The sequence below is a fragment of the Pleurodeles waltl genome, chromosome 4_2, assembly GCF_031143425.1.
Source record: "Pleurodeles waltl isolate 20211129_DDA chromosome 4_2, aPleWal1.hap1.20221129, whole genome shotgun sequence".
In the NCBI taxonomy this organism is placed as follows: Eukaryota; Metazoa; Chordata; class Amphibia; order Caudata; family Salamandridae; genus Pleurodeles; species Pleurodeles waltl.
This window is the reverse complement of record NC_090443.1, coordinates 1,070,015,252-1,070,040,332: the sequence shown is the minus strand read 5'-3', so window position 1 is coordinate 1,070,040,332 and position 25,081 is coordinate 1,070,015,252. Positions and strand designations below refer to the sequence as shown.

The 25,081-nt window shown below is 48.0% G+C and overlaps 1 protein-coding gene and 1 pseudogene across 1 annotated transcript; both read right to left on the bottom strand.

Moving 5' to 3' along the window:
• LOC138293784 (zinc finger protein 420-like) overlaps positions 1-17,917 on the bottom strand; it is a 73,178-nt pseudogene extending 55,261 nt beyond the window's left edge.
• LOC138293785 (putative nuclease HARBI1) lies at positions 12,488-17,837 on the bottom strand. The gene is made up of 2 exons (XM_069233125.1): positions 17,754-17,837; positions 12,488-13,524 (listed from the first exon to the last, which is right to left on the bottom strand). Exon 2 carries the CDS (start codon positions 13,449-13,451, stop codon positions 12,489-12,491), a length of 963 nt encoding a protein of 320 aa, XP_069089226.1. The 5' UTR covers positions 13,452-13,524; positions 17,754-17,837; the 3' UTR covers position 12,488.
• Positions 17,918-25,081: the final 7,164 nt, after the last annotated feature.

Here is a 25,081-nt window from a genome sequence, read left to right as displayed (position 1 = left end):
CTTACGGTACCCTTTGGCATCTCTATTTTCACATCTCTGTGGCCCACTCTGGCTCCTGGTATGTGTACTGCTGCCCACTAAAGGTCATACCAATGTATAAATAACTGTACATATGACTTGCAATGTTTTCAGAATGTTGTACTAGTACATAATTCAATCATTTGACAAACGCAAGATTTGTATTTGTTCCAAGGGTGTTTATTTAAGTGCTCATACATAGAGGGGGATGTGCAATAGGCTGGGGTGATGGTGGAGGAATGTCCAGTTAGTGTCTAGTCTCTTGGTATCACAGGTGCATTGTCCAGTGGGGCATAGGAAGAGGAGTAGTGGCAGTTCAAGGTGGACAGGGTGATAGAATGGGACAGAAGGGTGACAATCAAGAGAGTCTTATTTCGTGTTGGGGCTCTTGGCAATGTTCTTTGGCTTCTGCCTGGATCGCAGGGACCATTTGTGGAGTGGTTCTCCTTCTGCAGGGGGTAGGGTGCTGGTGGCCTGTTGGTCCTGTGGCGGGGCCTCCTGTCCACTAACGCCGGAGGAGGTAAAGGGCTGTTCTTCGGTGTGGCTAGTGTCAGGGGCCCGTTGTTGTGCCACGGCCTCCCTCATGGTCTTGCCCATGTCTGCCAGCACCCCTGCAATGGTGACCAGGATGGTATAGATGTTTTTGAGGTCCTCCCTGATCCCCAGGTATTGTCCCTCCTGCAGCGGCTGGGTCTCCTGCAACTTGTACAATATCTGGCCCATGGTCTCCTGGGAATGGTGGTATGCTCCTAGGATGTTGGAGAGTGCCTCCTGGACAGTCGGTTCCCTGGGCCTGTCATCCCCCTGTCACACAGCATTTCTCACAGTTTCCCTGTTGTCCTGTGCCTCTGTCCCCTGAACCGTGTGCCCACTGCCACTGACCCCAGGTTCCTGATCGTCCTGTGTTTGTGGGGTTGCCTGGAGTCCCTGTAGTGGTGGACACACTGCTGATTGATGTGTCCTGAGGACAGTGGCATGGGCCCGCTGGGAGGGTGCTGTGCTGGTGTTTCCTGAAGGGGAGGCTCTGTGGTGGGTTGGGACTGTGGCAGGGTAACCAACTGTCCAGAGGTCCCTGATGGGCCAGGTTGGTCATCGTGATCCAGGCGTGCAGAGCTGCTGTCATCACTGTGGGCCTCCACTGGGGGAGGGGACTGGATGTTGCTGGCAACTCCTCTCCGGTGACGTTGAGTAGGGGTCCTGTGGGGATGAAAATGCAGTGTTATTGTATCTGCGTGTGCCATCTTGTGCATGGGTTTGTTTCCCTGTATGGTTGGAATAGCCCTGCAGCTTAGGCTTGTGTGCGTGGTGATTTGGTGGGCTAGGTGATTCTCTCTAATGGGCATGCTGTGGTGATGGGTGTCCATGCAGATCTGTGATGCGGGTCCATGGATTGGTGTTACATGCAGGGCTTGGTTTTGGGATGGGTGGGTTGTGATAGTGGGGTATATGTGAAGTGGTGGAGTGATGGGGGTAAGGGTTGGGTAGGAGTTTGTGATGGCATGCAAGTAGGGTGGGGGATATAGTAGTAAAGATTTTACTTACCAGAGTCCAGTCCTCCTGCTACTCCGGCAAGGCCCTCAGGATGCATTATTGCCAAGACTTGCTCCTCCCATGTTGTTAGTTGTGGGGAGGATGTGGGGGTCCACCGCTAGTCCTCTGTACAGCTACACGGTGTCTTGCAACCATGGAACGCACCTTCCCCCGTAGGTTGTTCCACCTCTTCCTGATGTCATCCCTTGGTCTTGGATGCTGTCCAACGGCATTGACCCTGTCCATGATCCTCTGCCATAGCTCCATCTTCCTTGCAATGGAAGTCTGCTGCACCTGTGATCCGAATAGCTGTGGCTCTACCCGGATGATTTCCTTCACCACGACCCTTAGCTCCTCCTCTGAAAACCTGGGGTGTCTTTGGGGTGCCATGGATGTGGTTTGAGTGATATGTGTGAGTATGTGTGGGGTGATATGTGGGGTGATGTGTTGTGGTGTGTGCTGTGAGGTGCGTGGATGGTGTATTGGTGATGGTGTTCTGTGGCTCAGATTGAGTGGGTGCTCTTGGCTTGTGTCTCTCTCTGTTGGCAATCTTTTTTTTTGTTGAAAGGGTTGTGGGTAATGTGTGTGTGTGTTTTATAGTGGTCTGAGTGTGTGGGTGTGGTGTGTGTATGTGTGTCAGGTGTGTGTAGTTTGAATTGTCCAATGTGGTGTAGTTTTGTAAGTGTGTTTGTATTTTGAGCACCACGGTGTGTACCGCCAATGGTTTACCACGGTTGAAAGACCGCTGAGGTGATTCGTGGGTCCTGGTACTGTGGGTGTATTCCTGTTGGCGTAACGGTGTGAGTTTTGGTACTGCCAATTTATCACTGACCTTTGGTCTGGTGGACTTGTGTGGGTGTCTGTATAGTGGCGGATTTCTCAGTGTGGGTCATAATACCCGTAGCGGAATACCACCACGGTATGTTGGCGGCCGTCAGCACGGCAGTAGGCGGCATTTACTGCTAGGGTTGTAATGAGGGCTTTATTCTTTTCAAAATTCATATCTTGACTTGTGTAGGTTGGATTTTTATCGTTTTGGTCTTGTTTTGTACAGAAAATGTTTCCTATTTTTCTAAACCTGTGTTGTGTCATTTTGTAGTGTTTTCACTGAATTATTGTGTGGGCTGGTTCAAATACTTTACACATTGCTTCTGAAGTTAGGCCTGCCTGCTCGTGCCAAGCAATCAAGGGGGTGATCAGGGGTTAACCAAAAGTGATTCTCCTTTACCCTGACTGGAGTGAGGGTCCTTGCTTGGACAGGGGGTAACCTGACTGCCAACCAAAGACACCATTTCTAACAAGCCCTATTTAGGTGCAAGTATCAGCTCCTCCCACCTCTCTAGCCCAGGAAGACCCATCAGGATATGCAGGACGCACCTCAGCTCCCTTTGTTTGATATCTACAGCAAATTCACAAACAGCCCAACTGTCATCCTCACCCAGACATGTATTCCACGGGCAGGCAGAGGCACAGAATGGTTAATCAAGAAAATGTCCACTTTCAAACTTACAATTTAAAAACCAACTTCACCAAAAGATGTATTTTTAAATACTGAGTTGAGAGACCCCAAACTCTATATGGCTATCTGCCCCCAATGGGAAATTACACTTGAAAGATATTTCAATAGAAACCTCATGTTGACCTATGGGAGAGATAGGCCTTGCAATAGTAAAAACTGAATTTAGCAGTATGTCACTATCAAAACATGTAAAAAACACCAGTGCATGTCCTACCTTTTAAATAACCTGCACCATGCCCATGGGGCTGCCTTGGGCAGGCCTTAGAGGTGACTAAAATGTAGTAAAAGGGAAGCTTTGGGCCTGGCAAGTGGATGCACTTGCCAGGTCAACCTGCCGTTCAAAACTGCACGCACAGACACTGCAGTGGCAGGTCTAAGATATGTTTACAGGGCTACTAATGTGGGTGGAAAAACCAGTGCTGCAGGCCCATTAGTAGCATTTGATTTACAGGTCCTGGGCACACATGGTGCTCTTTGCAATGGACTTACTAGTAAATCAAATGTGCCAATCATGGGTAAAGCAATTGCCAATATAGTTTAAACAGAGAGCACTTCCACTTTAGCACTGGGCAGCAGTGGTAGAGTCCCAAGAGTCCTAAAGCCAACAAAAACTGAATTCAGCAAAGAATCAGTCAGTCAGTCAGTCAAATGATCTTTATTCGGCATTTTGCCATAAAAGGGCATATATGTTACATAAAATATAAATAACTATTGAAATACAATCCTTATAAATTAAGACAAAATACAAACATCTCCATCCGATTACAATTGCAAGGCTAATTGTCAAAACATATCAAAGAATGTCCCACAACCCTTCTAAATTTGAATATAATAATTTACAAGCATTAACATCTCGATCAACAAAATAAGATCACAAATAATCAGAATTATGTTATTAAACGGGTACATCGACCAGTTCATATCGATTCCTAATAACAATGGCTGATTTGATAAAACTTAAGACTGAACTGCACACTTGTTTAGATGGAAGTCTTTGAATACCAATCAGTGCCTCCTTATGGAAAATAGTATGTAGTTTGCGCAGGATTGGCAATATAAAAGATTTCCTAGGAACTGAGTAAAGTGAACAAAATAGAACAAGGTGGCAAGTGCTTTGTTTAGAAAAAGTGTCAGAAGCACAAGGCAGTAGCATTTTTTGCCACGTACATTTCTTTGGAAAAGCCACTCTAAAATGGATCATATTTAGTCTAAAAAGAACAAGTAGAGAGTACAAAGAAGGAATTGGGAACCAGATGAAGTATGGTTCTATCAAAATTGAAGTTGAAATCTGAACATACAATTCAAATGTTTTCAATTTATCTGCTACTTGATATCTATAATTCGCAGTATACTCTATATATTGAGTTTTAACCATTTCCTTAGCATTAGCCGGCATGAGCTCTGGTTTAAGATACATAATCTGCAGGTCCAATTTCCGAAAAGAATTATGTACAAAAGTAAGCCATGGAATCTTATTATGATTGGCTGGTTGAATGCAATCAATCAAACAGTCTTGTACTAGGCTAGCCGCAGGATTTAACCATACTGTTATCCATAGCAGGAGTGGGGTGATATCAATCAAATCCTTGATGTACTGTGTTCCCAGCTCCGCATGACAAATAATATTCACTACATTCTTGGGTAACAGAAGCAGCCGGTGAAGAAATGTATTCTCTATACGTTGTAAGACGGTTGAGTTAGTGTATGCCCAAAGGCCCCCCCATAAGTTGCTGCAGAAACACATTTAGATTTATAGAGCATAATAATCTGATGGGCTGGTCTATGTCCTAATTTACGGACTAAGCTAAAAATCGCTTCCATATTTCTCTCCATTTGTTGAGCCTTTAGAATAAGATAGGGGTTCCACAACAAAGAAGAACTTAAATGCTGTCCTAAATAACAAAAATCTTTCACCTTTGTTAAAGTATTTCCCCCCATATTAAAGCATTTAGTTCGCGTATTTCTAGGTCCACAAATCATAACATGTGACTTTTTAAAATTAACTTTCAAATCAAGCTCTTGCGTAAAAGTTAAGAAAATGTCCAATAGATTCTGTAAACCGTTTGCTGTATGAGCAATTAAAACAGCGTCATCAGCGTACAGCAAAATCGGAAGTTGTCTAAAGCCCATCCTAGGAAAATCCTTGCCATTTTTTACTAAAAAACTATAAAGACCATTAATATATAACAGAAATAAAAAAAGTGCTAAAGTACAGCCCTGTCTAACCCCCTGCATAAATGGGAGGGTTTGGGACCTTTCACCATACTGGCCATATTGTACTGAAATAGTAAGATCAGTGTATAATTGTTTGATCAGCTCCAGCAAATCCTTATCAACCCCCATTGCATCCATGAGTGACCACAATTTCTCTCTATTCACCAGATCGAACGCGCTGGATAAATCAATAAAAGCTAAATGAATAGATTCTCTCCTGGCAGTAACATATTTGCTAAGAATAAGCTGCAAATTTAAGGCCTGGTCCACTGTACCTAGTCCAGGCCTAAAGCCATATTGAATTGGGGAAAGTATTTTTGTCCTTATCACCCAGTCCTCAAGCTGATTCAAAATAACACTCCCCAGAATCTTTGCCGTAGAATCTTTAAGAGAAATTGGTCTATAGCAGGTGGGGTCAAGCCTGTTTTTTTTTTTAAGATCGGAACAATTATTGCCGTTTGCCATGAGGAAGGAATAGAACTTTTAACTGCGCTAATCAAAACATTTGTGATTAACGGGCCCCACAAATCAGGTAAAGATTTAAATAAGTCCACTGAAACCCCATTCGGGCCGGGGCCTTCCCTGACTTCATTCAATGGCTGTAATCACCTCGTGTACCTCAAATGATAGCCCACTCATATTCAGATTTGGGATAGCCAATACCGGATAGCCACATTCCTCTTTTCAATGATTAGGGTCATTTACAGATTGAAATACTGTTGTAAAACATTTCATCCAGGCCCCCTCAGGTATATGACAATAATCCTCCTTATTATCATGTTCTGAGAAATAGAGATGATTGACCACCTTCCAAAATTGTGCAGGGTCCCTCAGTTCCGTAGCTGCCAAAAGATCTTACCATGCTCTAGATCTAACTTCATTCTTTCGATCCTCAAGAACTAACTTGTATCTGCCCCTAGCCTGTTTCACTAATTCACCACTAAATGGGACAGTTTTAATAGCTGCTTTTAGATCTTTATGGGCAGCTGTACAGACTGAGTTTTACCAGCGTCGGGGTTTTAATCCCTGAATAGACTTGCTGCACACTAAAGCCTCGGAAATAGCGCGGCTTAAAAGTTCATAAGCAGCTATGAGATGGGCATAAATAGGTTGCAGTGACAAAGATTTATTAATGTAATCTTTATTTTGCTCTATAATATCCTCATGAAACGTTTTAGGATCCACTCTATCCCACTTCATACGGAGGCCAAAGTTTCTTTTAAAGACTGCTTTCCCCCTGCGTTCTATTCTGGGTGAGACTAACCAATTTTTAAAGGCTACCTTTAGTGTTCCCCGTGTAGGTGGGTGTCTTTTGCATATGTCTAGTTTCCCTATCCCTTACATAAACAAGATCAAATTTATAAATAAGGGTGTTTAAAGCTTCACCTTGGTTAGAATGGATAAAGTGTGTGGATGACCCTCTGCCTTCAATAAAGGCACCACACATATGAGGGAATTCCTGATTACATAACGGAATGTTAAAGTCTCCAACCCATATAATTTCTAGCTCCCTATCCTGGAGCTTCCCAGTAGAGTCAAGGAAATCTGTTAACTCCTCAAGACTTCCTTGCAGGGCATCACACGGGATATTATTGTAAAAATTCAAAAGCAGAATGTCCTTATTCCCTTCGATCGATAATTGGACCACCATGAAAAATGCAGAGGACTAAATCAAAGACACCTCGATTTTCGGAAGTTGTAAGGATACAAGAACCAGGAGCCCCCCACTTGCCCTTCCCGCTAAGGAGGGGAGTGCTGGCCGAAACACAAAATAGTATCCGTCCAAATGAAAAGGGTCCACGGTCCAAGTCCCCCGGAGACAAATAACATTATAAGTGGATATAAACTCCAACCATTCTAAATTTCTGGCCTTGGACCGAAGCCCTGCAATGTTCCAGCTAATCAAAGATAAAAATGTGTTAGTATTCGGGATCCTATTCACTGGCTCCTTATTTATGGCAGCATCTATTATATTTTGGGGTAAAATAACTGCCTCATCAAACCCTGTCAATAATGCCGGGAGCATATGTCCACCTTCCATCTCAGCCTCCTGAGGGGCGCCTGTCATAAACACCGTCTCGGCCACCTGTCAATCATTTGCGTCAAGAGATGTCAAATTCTGATGGCGGTCAGGAGCAGGAACATAATCCTGTAAAGGTATCCTTGACGATTCTACATTAGATCCACAGGGAACATTAATAGAGGGACCTAATAAAATGGATGGATCATAAAAAAAAGCTTAGAGGGTATATTTGAACCCCACCATTCCCCTTAGCACACCATGAAGAAGCCATCAGCAAGTGTTTAACCAAACAAGCAAAATTAATCACAATAGAATCCCCTTCATATGCTTTTTGGGATAAGCCTACCCACTTCACCCTTCGTGCCATAAGAATTTTACAATTCAAATCATCTTGAAGGCTAAGCTTTAGCCTCAGCCAGTGTGCACATTTCCTCATTAAAGCCTGAGTATCTTCCTTCTGGATGGAATCAAGAGTGGGCACATTGGCTAAGACCAAAACATACGGCGTGCAGTCCGGTGGGAGTTGCAGAACCTCCTTTGAACAATTGGAAATATAGACTTAGGAACTGTTTCACATTGCAAAGGAGTGTCCATACCACCAGTCAAGGCTGATAGAGTTTTTATGGGTAGATTTCTGTGAGTTCCATGAGTAGATGTAGAGTGGACCAGGGTTTGATCCTGATCCTGGTCAGTTAATAGATTAACTTGCTGTGCATCTTTATGTTCAAGCATGGTTTCATGACTGTGACTAACACCAGATTTTAAGGAAGGCATTTGGGTCAATGATTTGGACATGATATTCTGAAGTTGGTCAAATTTAGTATTTATTAATGTTATTAATTTCTCCTCTAAAGCTGAAAAAAGAGGTTTGAGCATAGAATCCAAATTAGATGAATGACCATCATGAGGGACTCTCAGGTCTCTGGTATCAGAGCCTAACACAACTGGTGATGGTCCTACAATTACCAGAGGATCTACCAGAGAATCCGGTAATGGAGGGGCGTTTCCCTTTACCCTCGGCCCCTGCTTTAAAGTCTTAGAGTGTTTGAAACGGCCTCCCTCTTTGCTTTTTCTTGGTGTTGGAGGAACCACAACAAAGTGGTCCACAATGTCTTCTTTAAAGGTTGCGGAGGTTGCAAGTCAGGTGTACTGTCTTTGGGCTGAGGCAAATCATGATTGGGACTAACAGTCAAGAGACCTTGAATCTCGTGCTGAGACTGAATGTACACCACGGGCTCAAGAGGAATTCTTTGGGTAAAGTTATGAGCAACCCCAATCCTTTCTTCCACTTGCACAATTTCAGTTTTGATGGCCCCAATAACTGATGATAAATACCTGGTTCTAGATGATTGGACATGTGTACCCTGGGTTCCTTCAGCCCCAAATATAGTGCTTTTCCTTCTGCCCATTGTTTCAAGAAGAAATAGGAGCCAAAAATGCCCAAAGTGCCCAATCCAGAGAACAGGACCCAGGAGTACTACGCATAAAAATATACATAGAATATATAGAAAATGCTCACATAACGTTCCTAATTGTTTAACTTTACTTTTACTTATTTAAATAAAAATATGGCTCTAAACGTCTTACCGCATTCCTCCTTGGATGTGGTTATCAGAGGGGTGGCCTAGCCTGGCCCCCTCTGGTCACAGACGGGCACAGGATGGGCCTCTCATTGGCCCGGGCTTTGCCCGGGCGCCACCCGCGCGTGTCCCACGCAGCGGGAAGCAGCAATGCGCTATACGTGCTGGCCAAACGGGCCCCGCCCCCTCTGCTCCGGCGGTTGGATGGCGTCCCCCGAGGGCCAAGGCTGGTGTGCAAAATTCAAAAGTATCAGCACAGAATCAAACACAGGAGGTCAGAAGCAAAACGTTTGGGGAAAACCCTGCAAAAGGGTTATTTCCAACGGGAATCAACCTATAGGGGTCCCCACTGATCAGGAGTCTTGTGGCTCCTTACACCCCGCGCAGAACCCCAGGATCCTCAAGAGTTCAGTTACCAGAGGTGCCCCGATTTCTGAGGGCTAGATGGGGGCGGATCCTTCTCTCATTTTCCCCCGAAGATGTGGAGCTCAATGCCACAGGAGCTGAGAAATTAAAGAATGAGTTGGGGTTTAGAAACCGGCGACCGGAGGCTGATATCGACGCAAACCCCATTAATTCTGAGCCAGGACCTGCCCGACTCGCGCAGGCTCGCCTGTACTCACTCAGGGATTGGAAGCCTCCCGGTAGCAACGCACATTATAAATCTGCATGGCATCGAACATTACAAAGCAATTAAATGCAACTTTATGTCTTCAATGCATGCACAAACAAAAATACCATGGATACAATATCTATTCTTTGCAAGACAAGATATATTAGCATATGGAAACCTTTGCAAAGCAAGCATCCAAAGTAAACACCATAGTGGTTTGGTAAAGATTTAAAATAAAGAAAGAAAGCAAAAGTATGATTAGACAAGCAGAGACATAGGTGGTCATTCTGACCTCGGCGGTAAAAGGCGCTTACCGCCAGTCAGAAATCCTCCATAATTCCGCCGCGGTCGCGGTAATCCGCCACGGTCATTCTGACCCGCAGCAGCCAAACCGCCGAAAATCCGACAGCCACAACAGACCGCCAGATCAGCGGTCGGCGGAAAAGTGGAGGTGACCAAACCTCCACCGTCACGCCAACAGAAATACGCCCATGCCATTCTGACCCACGAATCCACGCGGCGGTCTTTCAAACGCGGTTTTCCATTGGCGGTACACACCGCCGCGGTCAGAATACACACAAACGAACAAAACTCAGCAACATTGGACGATTTGAATTCCACACACCTGATACACATACACACACCACTCCCACACACACAATACAATATAAAACACACACCCACATCACCCACAAACCCATTCGACCAAAATCCAAAAAGAAGCACTGAGAGACACAGCAGCGATCATAGAACACCATCACACAGAGGCACACTACACCATCACCCACACAATATCCACACACAAAACAACACACACCACCACACTCAACACACTTAACTACACATACTCCACCCCACACATCATACACACCACTCCATGGCACCCCAAAGACACCCCCGCTTCTCAGACGAAGAACTCAGGGTCATGGTGGAGGAAATCGTTCGGGTAGAGCCCCAGCTCTTCGGCACACAGGTCCAATACACCAGCATTGCCCGGAGGACAGAGCTATGGCAGAGGATTGTCGACAGGGTCAACGCTGTGGGACAGCACCCCAGAAATCGGGAAGACATCAGGAAGCGATGCAACGACCTACGGGGGAAGGTGCGTTCCATGGTATCCAGGCACAACATCGCCGTGCAGAAGACTGGCGGAGGACCCCCACCTCAACCCCCACAATTTACAACATGGGAGGAGGAAGTCTTGAACATCCTGCATCCTGACGGCCTCGCAGGAGTCGGCGGAGGAATGGATTCTGGTAAGTTGAAGCTTCAATACTGCTTCCCCCCCACCTGCATGCCAAATCATACCCCAACCCTCACCCCCATCCTCGAACCCCACCCTCACCCCCACCCCCATCCTACCCCCACCCTCACCCCCACCACCATCCTCACCCCCACCACCATCCTCACCCCCACCACCATCCTCACCCCCACCCCCAGCACACCTATTCCCTGCCAATGTCTCACCATCACAACCCACACATCCCAAAACCTAGGCCTGCATGCGTCCACTAAGCATGGACACCCATCACCAAAGCATGCCCAATGCATATACACATCCCCCCCACAAGCCACCCTCACCAAAGCCCCCACACACGAATGCCAGCACTTGGGGACACGGGAACCCACAGATACACCCATATGGCACACATTGAAACTATAACCATACCTCTATACCCCTGCAGGACCCGACCGCCAACACACCGCCACGGAGGGCCCAGAATTCTCCACACCCCCCACCCAAGAGGCCGTCAGCGATGACAGCAGCTCTGTCGACCTGGACACTGATGACCAGCCCGGACCATCGGGGACCTCTGGACAGTCGGTTCCCCTCAGACAGCCACAGGCCACTACAGACCCAAACCCCTCTGGGAACACCAGCACAGCTCCCACCCAGCGGGCCCATGCCTCTGTCTCCAGGGCGCGTCAATCAGCGGTGTGTCTACCACTACAGGGCACCCAGGATAACCCACCACCCCAACAACAACAGGGACCTGGGGGCAGTGGTAGTGGGCACACCGGCCAGGGGGCAGAGACCCAGGGAAACAGGGGAACTGGGAGGGCAGCTGTGCGACAGGGGGGGGGACGGGCCCAGGGAACCCACTCTCCACGAGGCCTTCACCACCATCATGGGAGCATACAACCGCTCCCAGGAGACGATGGCGACGGTACTGGCCAGGTTCCAGGAGATCCAGGTACTGCAGGAGGAACACTATCGGGGGTACAGGGAGGACATCAGAGCCCTCACCTCCACCCTGGTTACCATGGTAGGGCTGCTGCAGGAACTCATCAACACCAGGACGGACACTCAACAACAACAAAGGGCCCCTGCCACTAGCCTGGACCAAGAACAGCCAACCACCTCCGCCGGCGCTAGTGGACAGGAGGCCCCCGCACAACAGCAGCCCACCAGACCCCCACCTCCTGCAGGAGAAGAACCACCCTGCAAGAGGGCCCTGAGATCTCGCAAGAAGACAGAGTAGGATGTCAAGACCCCCGCCAGCAAAGGATACCACCTGATGTCATCCCACTGTCCCACATTGTCACCCTGTCCATCCTTGAACTGCCCATGCTCCATCTCTCCACAGGCCTATGGACAATGCACCTGTGTGACTGTTACTCTGGACTCTGCCATGGACATTCCTTCACCACAGCCCCCACCCACTTGAAACCACCCATCCCATTTTGAGCACTGAAATAAACACCTATTTTGCACAAAACTATCTGGAGTCTGGCTGTGATTTCAAAATATTGTAATTGACATGACAGTGCAAATATGTCCTTGTACATAGTGAAGTCAACAAACCGCTGCCACAAAGCTGTAGTCCATGGGGAAACGAAGCACAGGACTCGTAGTGGGGACCCCAGATCTGAAATAGGGAGGGAAAAGCCACAACTCAGTCATCATACACTGGGGCAAATAGACAGGCAGCAGAGATGCAGGAGAGTAGTTTACATTTACTAAATTATGTTTGAATTGTTACCTGTGTCCTATTGGAAGTACTGTGCAATGATTCTGTCCCTGTTGTCTGTTTCAGCCCCGTCGTCTTCCTCCTCGTCACTCTCCACAGGTTCCACAGCTGCCACAACACCACCGTCTCGACCATCCTCCTGCAGGAAAGGCACCTGGCGGCGCAAAGCCAGGTTGTGAAGCATGCAGCAGGCCACGATGATGTGACACACCTTCTTAGGTGAGTACATTAGAGATCCACCTGTCATATGCAGGCACCGAAACCTGGCCTTTAGGAGGCCGAAGGTGCGTTCGATCACCCTCCTAGTACGCTCATGGGCCTCATTGTACCGTTCCTCTGCCCTGGTCCGGGGATTCCTTACTGGGGTCAGTAGCCACGACAGGTTGGGGTACCCAGAGTCCCAAAATAGCCATACACGGTGTCTCTCTAGCTGTTCCATCACGTAAGGGATGCTGCTATTCCTTAGGATGTAGGCGTCATGCACTGACCCAGGGAATTTGGCATTGACACGGGAGATGTACTGGTCAGCCAAACACACCACCTGGATGTTCATAGAATGGTAACTTTTCCTGTTCCTGTACACCTGCTCACTTTCTTGGGGGGGAACCAAAGCCACATGGGTCCCATCAATGGCACCAATGACGTTGGGAATATGTCCAAGGGCATAGAAATCACCCTTCACTGTAGCCAATTCGCCCACCTCAGGGAAAAGGATGTAGCTCCTCATGTATTTCATCAGGGCAGACAACACTCTGGATAAAACCTTCGAAAACATGGGCTGAGACATCCCAGAAGCAATTCCCACTGTTGTCTGAAATGACCCACTTGCCAAGAAATGGAGTACTGACAGGACCTGCACCAGAGGGGGAATCCCTGTGGGTTGGCGGATGGGGGACATCAGGTCGGGCTCCAGCTGGGCACACAGTTCATGTATAGTGGCACGGTCAAGCCGGTAGGTCAGGATAATGTGGCGTGCTTCCATTGTCGACAGGTCCACCAGCGGTCTGTACACGGGAGGATTCCTCCTTCTCCTCGCCAAACCCAGCGGACGGTGCCTAGGAAGGACAACATGGAGCACACAGTCAAGCAACCCACAGGTACGTACTCACAGCTTGCACAGTAAACGATTCTCTATGCAGTGAATGGCGTGTATGAGTGGCTATGCAAGGCCTAGGCCTGTGTGACGCAGTTGAAATTGAGCCATGTGGACCCTCGAAATGGCGGCTGCCTGACCTGTGAAGTGTGACAATGGGATGTGAGGCCAAAGTTTCTTTTAAAGACTGCTTTCCCCCTGCGTTCTATTCTGGGTGAGACTAACCAATTTTTAAAGGCTACCTTTAGTGTTCCCCGTGTAGGTGGGTGTCTTTTGCATATGTCTAGTTGCCCTATCCCTTACATAAACAAGATCAAATTTATAAATAAGGGTGTTTAAAGCTTCACCTTGGTTAGAATGGATAAAGTGTGTGGATGACCCTCTGCCTTCAATAAAGGCACCACACATATGAGGGAATTCCTGATTACATAACGGAATGTTAAAGTCTCCAACCCATATAATTTCTAGCTCCCTATCCTGGAGCTTCCCAGTAGAGTCAAGGAAATCTGTTAACTCCTCAAGACTTCCTTGCAGGGCATCACACGGGATAATATTGTAAAAATTCAAAAGCAGAATGTCCTTATTCCCTTCGATCGATAATTGGACCACCATGAAAAATGCAGAGGACTAAATCAAAGACACCTCGATTTTCGGAAGTTGTAAGGATACAAGAACCAGGAGCCCCCCACTTGCCCTTCCCGCTAAGGAGGGGAGTGCTGGCCGAAACACAAAATAGTATCCGTCCAAATGAAAAGGGTCCACGGTCCAAGTCCCCCGGAGACAAATAACATTATAAGTGGATATAAACTCCAACCATTCTAAATTTCTGGCCTTGGACCGAAGCCCTGCAATGTTCCAGCTAATCAAAGATAAAAATGTGTTAGTATTCGGGATCCTATTCACTGGCTCCTTATTTATGGCAGCATCTATTATATTTTGGGGTAAAATAACTGCCTCATCAAACCCTGTCAATAATGCCGGGAGCATATGTCCACCTTCCATCTCAGCCTCCTGAGGGGCGCCTGTCATAAACACTGTCTCGGCCACCTGTCAATCATTTGCGTCAAGAGATGTCAAATTCTGATGGCGGTCAGGAGCAGGAACATAATCCTGTAAAGGTATCCTTGACGATTCTACATTAGATCCACAGGGAACATTAATAGAGGGACCTAATAAAATGGATGGATCATAAAAAAAAGCTTAGAGGGTATATTTGAACCCCACCATTCCCCTTAGCACACCATGAAGAAGCCATCAGCAAGTGTTTAACCAAACAAGCAAAATTAATCACAATAGAATCCCCTTCATATGCTTTTTGGGATAAGCCTACCCACTTCACCCTTCGTGCCATAAGAATTTTACAATTCAAATCATCTTGAAGACTAAGCTTTAGCCTCAGCCAGTGTGCACATTTCCTCATTAAAGCCTGAGTATCTTCCTTCTGGATGGAATCAAGAGGGGGCACATTGGCTAAGACCAAAACATACGGCGTGCAGTCCGGTGGGAGTTGCAGAACCTCCTTTGAACAATTGGAAATATAGACTTAGGAACTGTTTCACATTGCAAAGGAGTGTCCATACCACCAGTCAAGGCTGATAGAGTTTTTATGGGTAGATTTCTGTGAGTTCCATGAGTAGATGTAGAGTGGACCAGGGTTTGATCCTGATCCTGGTCAGTTAATAGATGAACTTGCTGTGCATCTTTATGTTCAAGCATGGTTTCATGACTGTGACTAACACCAGGTTTTAAGGAAGGCATTTGGGTCAATGATTTGGACATGATATTCTGAAGTTGGTCAAATTTAGTATTTATTAATGTTATTAATTTCTCCTCTAAAGCTGAAAAAAGAGGTTTGAGCATAGAATCCAAATTAGATGAATGACCATCATGAGGGACTCTCAGGTCTCTGGTATCAGAGCCTAACACAACTGGTGATGGTCCTACAATTACCAGAGGATCTACCAGAGAATCCGGTAATGGAGGGGCGTTTCCCTTTACCCTCAGCACCTGCTTTAAAGTCTTAGAGTGTTTGAAACGGCCTCCCTCTTTGCTTTTTCTTGGTGTTGGAGGAACCACAACAAAGTGGTCCACAATGTCTTCTTTAAAGGTTGCGGAGGTTGCAAGTCAGGTGTACTGTCTTTGGGCTGAGGCAAATCATGATTGGGACTAACAGTCAAGAGACCTTGAATCTCGTGCTGAGACTGAATGTACATCACGGGCTCAAGAGGAATTCTTTGGGTAAAGTTATGAGCAACCCCAATCCTTTCTTCCACTTGCACAATTTCAGTTTTGATGGCCCCAATAACTGATGATAAATACCTGGTTCTAGATGATTGGACATGTGTACCCTGGGTTCCTTCAGCCCCAAATATAGTGCTTTTCCTTCTGCCCATTGTTTCAAGAAGAAATAGGAGCCAAAAATGCCCAAAGTGCCCAATCCAGAGAACAGGACCCAGGAGTACTACGCATAAAAATATACATAGAATATATAGAAAATGCTCACATAACGTTCCTAATTGTTTAACTTTACTTTTACTTATTTAAATAAAAATATGGCTCTAAACGTCTTAGCGCATTCCTCCTTGGATGTGGTTATCAGAGGGGTGGCCCAGCCTGGCCCCCTCTGGTCACAGACGGGCACAGGATGGGCCTCTCATTGGCCCGGGCTTTGCCCGGGCGCCACCCGCGCGTGTCCCACGCAGCGGGAAGCAGCAATGCGCTATACGTGCTGGCCAAACGGGCCCCGCCCCCTCTGCTCCGGCGGTTGGATGGCGTCCCCCGAGGGCCAAGGCTGGTGTGCAAAATTCAAAAGTATCAGCACAGAATCAAACACAGGAGGTCAGAAGCAAAACGTTTGGGGAAAACCCTGCAAAAGGGTTATTTCCAACGGGAATCAACCTATAGGGGTCCCCACTGATCAGGAGTCTTGTGGCTCCTTACACCCCGCGCAGAACCCCAGGATCCTCAAGAGTTCAGTTACCAGAGGTGCCCCGATTTCTGAGGGCTAGATGGGGGCGGATCCTTCTCTCATTTTCCCCCGAAGATGTGGAGCTCAATGCCACAGGAGCTGAGAAATTAAAGAATGAGTTGGGGTTTAGAAACCGGCGACCGGAGGCTGATATCGACGCAAACCCCATTAATTCTGAGCCAGGACCTGCCCGACTCGCGCAGGGATTGGAAGCCTCCCGGTAGCAACGCACATTATAAATCTGCATGGCATGGAACATTACAAAGCAATTAAATGCAACTTTATGTCTTCAATGCATGCACAAACAAAAATACCATGGATACAATATCTATTCTTTGCAAGACAAGATATATTAGCATATGGAAACCTTTGCAAAGCAAGCATCCAAAGTAAACACCATAGTGGTTTGGTAAAGATTTAAAAGAAAGAAAGAAAGCAAAAGTATGATTAGACAAGCAGAGACATAGTCATCATAATATCTACAAGAGGATCATACAAGGCAAACCTCTAAAGTATATCAATAGCCAGAATCAGAAACAACTATTGGAAATAAAGTCAATAGACAGACTGACATAGAGACTTCCTGCCAAGGAATGTGAATCGTTTTATCTATAATGTCAAACAGCAGAGAGACACAAAGCCTGTTCAGTTAAAAGCAAGGAAAAGTTGTTTAGTATAAAACCAGTAAAAGGACTGAAGTCTGCCTCTGGGAAAAGGGCAAAGGTTCTGGAAAAATACAAAAAAACAAAACATTTTATAGGTTTTCAGACAAAGAGAACACATTATCGACGTGGTCCATGCTAAGGTAAGAACTACAACAACCAAGAGTTTTTCATGAACAACAAAATGTAACGTTATAAAACACACCTATAAAAGGAATAATTAATTGTGACTCTCCCTAAAAATAAGAGAATGACATTGCATCTTGCAGGTTTTACACAGTTTGCATTCTTCAGTCTAGCGGGCGCACTTCTTCCAGAAGGACTCTCCATAATCCCTAAACCCCTCTTGTGGAGACCACCATCAAGTTTACCCACTCAGCTCTCCCTAAGGGAAAATTAGACTCAGTGAAAAATTGCTCTTTTTCAGAAAATGTTTCATTTTGAGAGTTTTTAGGGTGCAAGCTCTTGAGAAGATATCAAACAAGAATTGCTGAAAGAGTGTCCTTTGAACACTGACCAGCATGACCTCCTTTGCACCCCACTAGACAGAAAATACATCACCTCCTCTGTAGCTCTCGGACAGGCCTCACCTCCTCTACCCCTCCTCTGGACAAGCATCATCTCCTCAGGACAGGCCTCTCCAGGATCTGCAGTGACTTCTATTTAAGGACAGAGGAGCCCGGAGTTCATTACACCCCATACAGCGCCTCTGACTCCGCCCTGGGCCTCGGTGCGCTATACACAGGCCCCGAATAGAGACACTGCTCCCCTCGACCTGCCCAGAGGGGCCGGATGCAGGACTGAGGCTCGGAGCGGAGGCGCTTTAAGAGCACACACCAGCCACTAGGCGCTACACACCAGACACTAGGCGCTATATTACCACACACCAGACACTAGGCACTGTAATAAACGTTTAATATGCGGCGCCTTGACACCCTCAGGCCTCTTTCACGCTTTATAAACATCCTAAAATAAATCCAACATAAAACCCTTCTCCGAGGAGACTCTGCTGCCCCTCCCTGGGAAACACTTGTAGTACTTGTGTGGGGGGGGGGTGTCTTCTGCCCCGAAGGGGGGGGGGGGGGGTGTAACTGCAGGGGGCTTCAAGATAGGAAGGTGAGAAGGCGAGAGATGGTGGGAAGAGAGGGGGAGGCGGGAGAGAGATGGATGGATGTCTGGATGGGCGGGTTGAATGAGGGATGGATGGATTTAGGGGCGGATGGATGTGTGGATGGATGCATGGCTGGATGTGTGGATGGATGCATGGCTGGATGGACGGATTAATGGATGGATGTGTGGATGGATGCATGGCTGGATGGACGGATTAATGGATGGATGTGTGGATGGATGCATGGCTGGATGGACGGATTGATGGATGGATGTGTGGATGGATGCATGGCTGGATGGACCGATTGATGGATGGATGTGTGGATGGATGCATGGCTGGGTTGACAGATTGATGGATGGATGTGTGGATGGATGCATGGCTGGATGGACGGATGGATGGATTGATGGATGTGTGGATGGATGCATGGCTGGGTGGACAGATTAATGGATGGAAGTGTGGATGGCTGCATGGCTGGATGGACGGATGGATAGATTTACGGGCGGATGGATGTGTGGATGGATGCATGGCAGGATGGACAGATTGATGGATGGATGTGTGGATGAATGCATGGCTGGATGGACAGATTGATGGATGGATGTGTGGATGGATGCATGGCTGGGTGGACAGATTGATGGGTGGATGTGTGGATGGATGCATGGCTGGATGGACGGATTAATGGATGGATGTGTGGATTGATGGCTGGAGAGAGGTTGCACGAGGAGGTGAAAGGAGCGGGGCTGGTTTGAACACTTTTGCCAGGGCTGCTCTTGGCTCCCAGTCCGGCCCTGGTAGCATGAACCACGCAGAGGCCGGAACCGCTGGTAGCTCAGAGCCCTATATTACTACCACTGGAGAGGGGCGTGTTACTCCTGTCCTGATAATTCTCCTCCTTCCTGCCCCCCCCCAGCAGAAGTAATGTCAAGGTGTCCAGGCTGGGGTCACTCCCTGTGCATCGGATTCATTGCATCTGCTGCACATCCCCTAGCAACGCCATGGATGCGCTGTGTTTGCAATACAGAGCCCGCGGCGTCAATAATCCCCATTGATCCTGCCCCCCAGTAGAAGTAATGTCCAGGTGTCTGCGGTGGGGCCTCTCCCTGCGGCTGAAGAGTCCTTCTGTGCTGTACAGGACATCGAGGGCCTCATTTACAAAAATCAGACGTATCGTCATCAGTGTCAGATTTGTTGCATCTGCTGCACATACCGTAACAACGCATGGATGCGCTGTATTTACAACACAGAGCTCCATGGCACACTTTTTCATAGATAAGTGAGATATTCTGACGCATCTGTTGGTGCTGAAGTGACGCATTGCTGGAGTTGCATCATTAAACTGACGCACCTGAAGGAGCAATGGAAGGACAGTCTCATTGGAAAAATCCCCAAGTTTTACGCCAGATCTGAGCAGGTGGTAAAGTTTTGACGCACTGAAGTTGTAAAGTGATGCAGTGAAAAGTTGTAATTTTCACTGCATCAGGTCTACGTTATTTTTTCTGTGGGAACACCTAACCTGCATACATTATACTTGGCGCAGGTATAATGTGGCGCAGAGCTTTACAATTGACGCATTGGGCCCAATGCGTCAGTTTGCAAATATGGACTTGTGTAGTACACTGCTAGCGCCGCCGCTGCGTCAAAAAAAAAATGACGCAGCTGCAGTGTATGGGGCTTCTAAATGTGACCCCCTAGTTCGTAAATTGTAGAAGAATAAGTGTTGTCCCCAAGTTGTGCTCAGAAGGCCACAGCCGGCGCTATTGAATGTCGGCTGCTGAATACCAAGGCTGCGTGGTCTTGGTTCCACCTCACAGCTCTTTAATCCACCACCAGACACTCTGCCCCTTTATCTCGCTCTTGTAGGCTCCTTCCTTCTCCCTTTGTCACCTTTTTCAGTTGTCCTCATCCTCCTTCTCCCCCCCCCTGTTTTTTTCGCTCCCTGCTTACGGGTCAGAGTCTGATGAGGAAAAATGAGTTCTGCTCCCCAAAAAGAGAGTGTTGATGGGTCTCACCTGCAACCACCGGTTGAAATTAAACACTAATCAACATCTTACACCTTTCCTGACAATTGAAAGAATTTGGGCCTTTGGGTTGGGGGGGGCAAGTAAAAAACACAGACAGGTAGGAGGAGAATAAAAGAAAAGAAAGCAGGAAAAACAGAACAGAAGAGGAAGGGAATACACGCAAGGCACTCCACGACCACATCTCTTCTGTCTGTCACTACGGACTTCTGACGCTGCAAGACATTCGGTGGTCACTACACAACCACATCTCTTCTGTCCATCACTGCGGACATCTGACGCTGCGAGACAGTCAGTGGTCACTACGCAACCACTTCTCTTCTGTCTGTCACTAAGGACTTCTGACGCTGCGAGACAGTCTGTGGTCACTCCATAACCACATCTCTTCTGTCCATCACTGCGGACATCTGACTCTGCGAGACAGTCTGTGGTCACTACACGACCACATCTATTATCTCCATCACTGCAGACATCTGACCCTGCAAGACAGTCGGTGGTCACTACACAACCACATCTCTTCTGTCCATCACTGTGGACATCTGACGCTGTGAGGCAGTCCGTGGTCACTACACGACCACATCTCTTCTGTCCATCACTGCGGACATCTGACCCTGCAAGACAGTCGGTGGTCACTACACAACCACATCTCTTCTGTCCATCACTGTGGACATCTGACGCTGTGAGGCAGTCCGTGGTCACTACACGACCACATCTCTTCTGTCCGTCACTAAGGACTTCTGACGCTGCGAGACAGTCACTGGTCACTACACGACCACATCTCTTCTGTCCATCACTGCGGACATCTGACGCTGCGAGACAGTCGGTGGTCACTACACAACCACATCTCTTCTGTCTGTCACTAAGGACTTCTGACGCTGCGAGACAGTCGGTGGTCACTACACGACCACTTCTCTTCTGTCCATCACTGTAGACGTATGACGCTGCGAGACAGTCGGTGGTCACTACACGACCACATCTCTAATCTCTATCTCTGCAGACATCTGACGCTGCGAGACAGTCGGTGTTTAGTCCCCTCTTCTGAAGTCTCTGTTTGGACCATTTCTACAGTCTTCATCATGCGACACCCACAGAGTGCAATGTCACTGTCACCAGCTACTGTTGGTTCTTCAGCGGCAGGAAGGTGACATTTCTTGAAACGGAACAACTGGTGCCAAGAGGCTGCAGAGGCCTCGGATCTCTTGATTTACGTCACCCTCGTTGGAGATTCATGAAATGGGGGATCTGGTTTTCGGTTCTGTCATTGTGAGCCAGCTCTAGTCTCAAGGAACCATAAGTGAATGGTTGCTGACGTTTCTTGTCAGCAAATGACTTCATCTTGTGGTTTGCTTCGTGGTCAGATAGTGTCATGCTTCGATAAGGGGCATCTCCACCTGTGGCAGTCTGGTCTGGCTCCTTCTTCCAAACTCTTGTTCTCTTGGGGACTTTCCCATGATGCCACGTGGTGTGTCTGAGTACTTGATAAAAAGTTTGTCTGAATGATAATTGGGCTTACTTAACTCGTTACACAGCCTTCTAGACAAGTGTAATGAACAGTTCAGTCAGGCCATTGGGCTTGCAGGCAGAGGGGCGCGATCCTTTCATGTTTTAGTACAAGGCATTCCATGAATAGAGTCACTCGTCTCCTGAGAATGGTGGTCTGTGCTCCATAGTTAATGTAGTGTCCTGCTGGACACGTTCTAGTGTTTGGCCAGCCTCTCTGCTGAGGGCTGGCCTCCCACGTACACCCCACACCCACCCAACACAGGCGTCACCGGTCAGGTGACCCTGGCAATAAAAGGGGCCGGGCGCACGTGCCCAGGGCCAGTTATACCCACTAAGAAACAGTGTACGTGTCGTCTATTTTAGTAGCATGGGGGCCTAGGGCCCCCAACACAACAGTTAATACCGCTGGGTGCCCGCGGCTCCTAACATGTCATCTAGTATGGAAGCAGCAGAGTGAAGATGGCTGAGACTTGGCACACTAAAGGGAACTGCCAATATTTCAGAATCACCACAAGGACCGTCTGACCAGAAGCTCATGGAATTCTGCAGCCAGCATTGACCATATGGCATCCAAGAGGTGGGACATTCAGAGCTGCACTGGTTGAGAAGTGTCTTCCCAGTTATTTTACAGATCTGCTATGTTGTGACGGTTTTGTTCGGGGTATCAAACCTGAGAAATTAGCTCCCTTGAAGTAATTTTGTGGTGGCCCCAATCGTGCAGTGGCTTTCATGTGCTTGGTCTGCTACTTTCTGTCGGAGTGACCTGGAAGTAACTATTCTGGTTCCCACAAGAGGATCCCTTGCTTAGTCTCACATAGCTCTCCCTGTATGTTTTTAAACGCCAGTAGGTCTCTGTAGGAAGGTAGCCTTTTCTAACCTTGTTACCCCCACTTTTGGCCTGTTTGGGAGTATTTGTCAGGGTGTTTTTACTGTCTCACTGGGACCCTGCCAGCCAGGGCCCCAGTGCTCATAAGTCTGTGCCCTGTATGTGTTACCTGTGTGATGACTAACTGTCTCACTGAGGCTCTGCTAACCAGAACCTCAGTGTTTATGCTCTCTCTGCTTTTAAATTTGTCACTGCAGGTTAGTGACCACTTTTACAATTCTCATTGGCATACTGGAACACCCTTATAATTCCCTAGTATATGGTACTGAGGTACCCAGGGTATTGGGGTTCCAGGAGATTCCTATGGGCTGCAGCATTTCTTTTGCCACCTATAGGGACCTCAGATAAACCTTTACACAGGCCTGCCATTGCAGCCTGAGTGAAATAACGCACACATATTTCACAGCCATTTTTCACTGCACATAAGTAACTTATAAGTCACCTATATGTCTAACCCTCACTTGGTGAAGGTTAGGTGCCAAGTTACTTACTGTGTGGGCACCCAGGCACTAGCCAAGGTGCCCCCACATCGTTCAGGGCAAATTCCCCGAACTTTGTGAGTGCGGGGACACCATTACACGCGTGACCTACACATAGGGCACCACCTAGGTGTAGCGTCACAATGGTAACTCCGAACATGGCCATGTAACATGTGTAAGATCATGGAATTGTCACCCCAATACCATTCTGGTATTGGGGGGGCAATTCCTTGATCCCCACGGGTCTCTAGCATAGAACCCGGGTACTGCCAAACTGCCTTTCCGCGGTTTCCACAGCAGCTACTGCTGCTGCCATCCCCTCAGACAGGTTTCTGCCCCCCTGGGGTCTGGGCAGCCCAGGCCCAGGAAAGCAGAACAAAGGATTTCCTCTGAGAGAGGGCGTTACACCCTCTCTCTTTGGAAATAGGTGTGAAGGGCCGTGGAGGAGTAGCCTCCCCCAGCCTTTGGAAATGCTTTGATGAGCACAGATGGTGCCCATCTCTGCATAAGCCAGTCTACACCGGTTCAGGGATCCCCCAGCCCTGCTCTGGCGCGAAACTGGACAAAGGAAAGGGGAGTGACCACTCCCCTGTCCATCACCACCCCAGGGGAGGTGCCCAGAGCTCCTCCAGTGTGTCCCAGACCTCTGAAATCTTGGATACAGAGGTGTTAGGGGCACACTAGACTGCTCTGAGCGGCCAGTGCCAGCAGATGACGTCAGAGACCCCTCCTGATAGGTGCTTACCTTTCTCTGTAGCCAGTCCTCCTCTGAGGGCTATTTAGGGTCTCTCCTCTGGGCTATTCCTCAGATAATGAATGCAAGAGCTCACAGGAGTTCCTCTGCATCTCCCTCTTTGACTTCTGCCAAGGATTGACCGCAGACTGCTCCAGGACGCCTGAAAAACCGCAACAAAGTAGCAAGATGACTACCAGCAACATTGTAGCGCCTCATCCTGCCGGCTTTCTTGACTGTTTCCTGGTGGTGCATGCTCTGAGGACTGTCTGCCTTCACCCTGCACTGGAAGCCAAGAAGAAATCTCCTGTAGGTCGACGGAATCTTCCCCCTGCCAACACAGGCACCAAACTTCTGCATCACTGGTCCTCTGGGTCCCCTCTCATCCTGTCGAGCGTGTTCCCTGGAACACAGGAGCTGGGTCCAAGTGTCTCCCACAGTCCAGTGGCCCTTCTGTCCAAATTTGGTGGAGGTAAGTCCTTGCCTCCCCACGCCAGACAGCAAACCTGTGTACTGCGTGATTTGCAGCTGCTCCGGCTTCTGTGCACTTCTCCAAGGATTTCTTTGTGCACAGCCTAGCCTGGGTCCCCAGCACTCTGTCCTGCATTGCCACACTCGCTGAGTTGGACTGGGACGTCGTGGGACCCTCCTTTTGTGACTCTGAGTTCACAGATCTTCTAAGTGCCTGTTCCAGTACTTCTGCGGGTGCTGCCTGCTTCTGTGAGAGCTCTCTGAGTTGCTGAGCACCCCTCCTGTCTCCTCCTCCAAGGGGTAACATCCTGGTCCTTCCTGGTCCCCAGCAGCACCCAAAATCCTCAACGCGACTCTTGCAGCTAGCAAGGCTTGTTTGCGGTATTTCCCCCTGGAAACACTTCTGCAACATCCAGCACGCCGTGGGACATCTTCCTTCCAAAGGAGAAGTTCCTAGCCCTTTTCGTTGTTGCAGAATCTTTGGCTTCTTCCACCGGAGGCAGCCCTTTTGCACCTTCATCCAGGGTTTAGTGGGCACCTGCCCCCCCGGACACTTTCGTGACTCTTAGATGTGGTCCCCTTCCTTTACAGGTCCTCAGGTCCAGGAATCCGTCTTCAGTGTTTTGCTGGTGTGTGTGGTTCTTTCAGAATCCCCTATCACGACTATTGTGTCTTTCTGGGGTAGTAGGTTAAC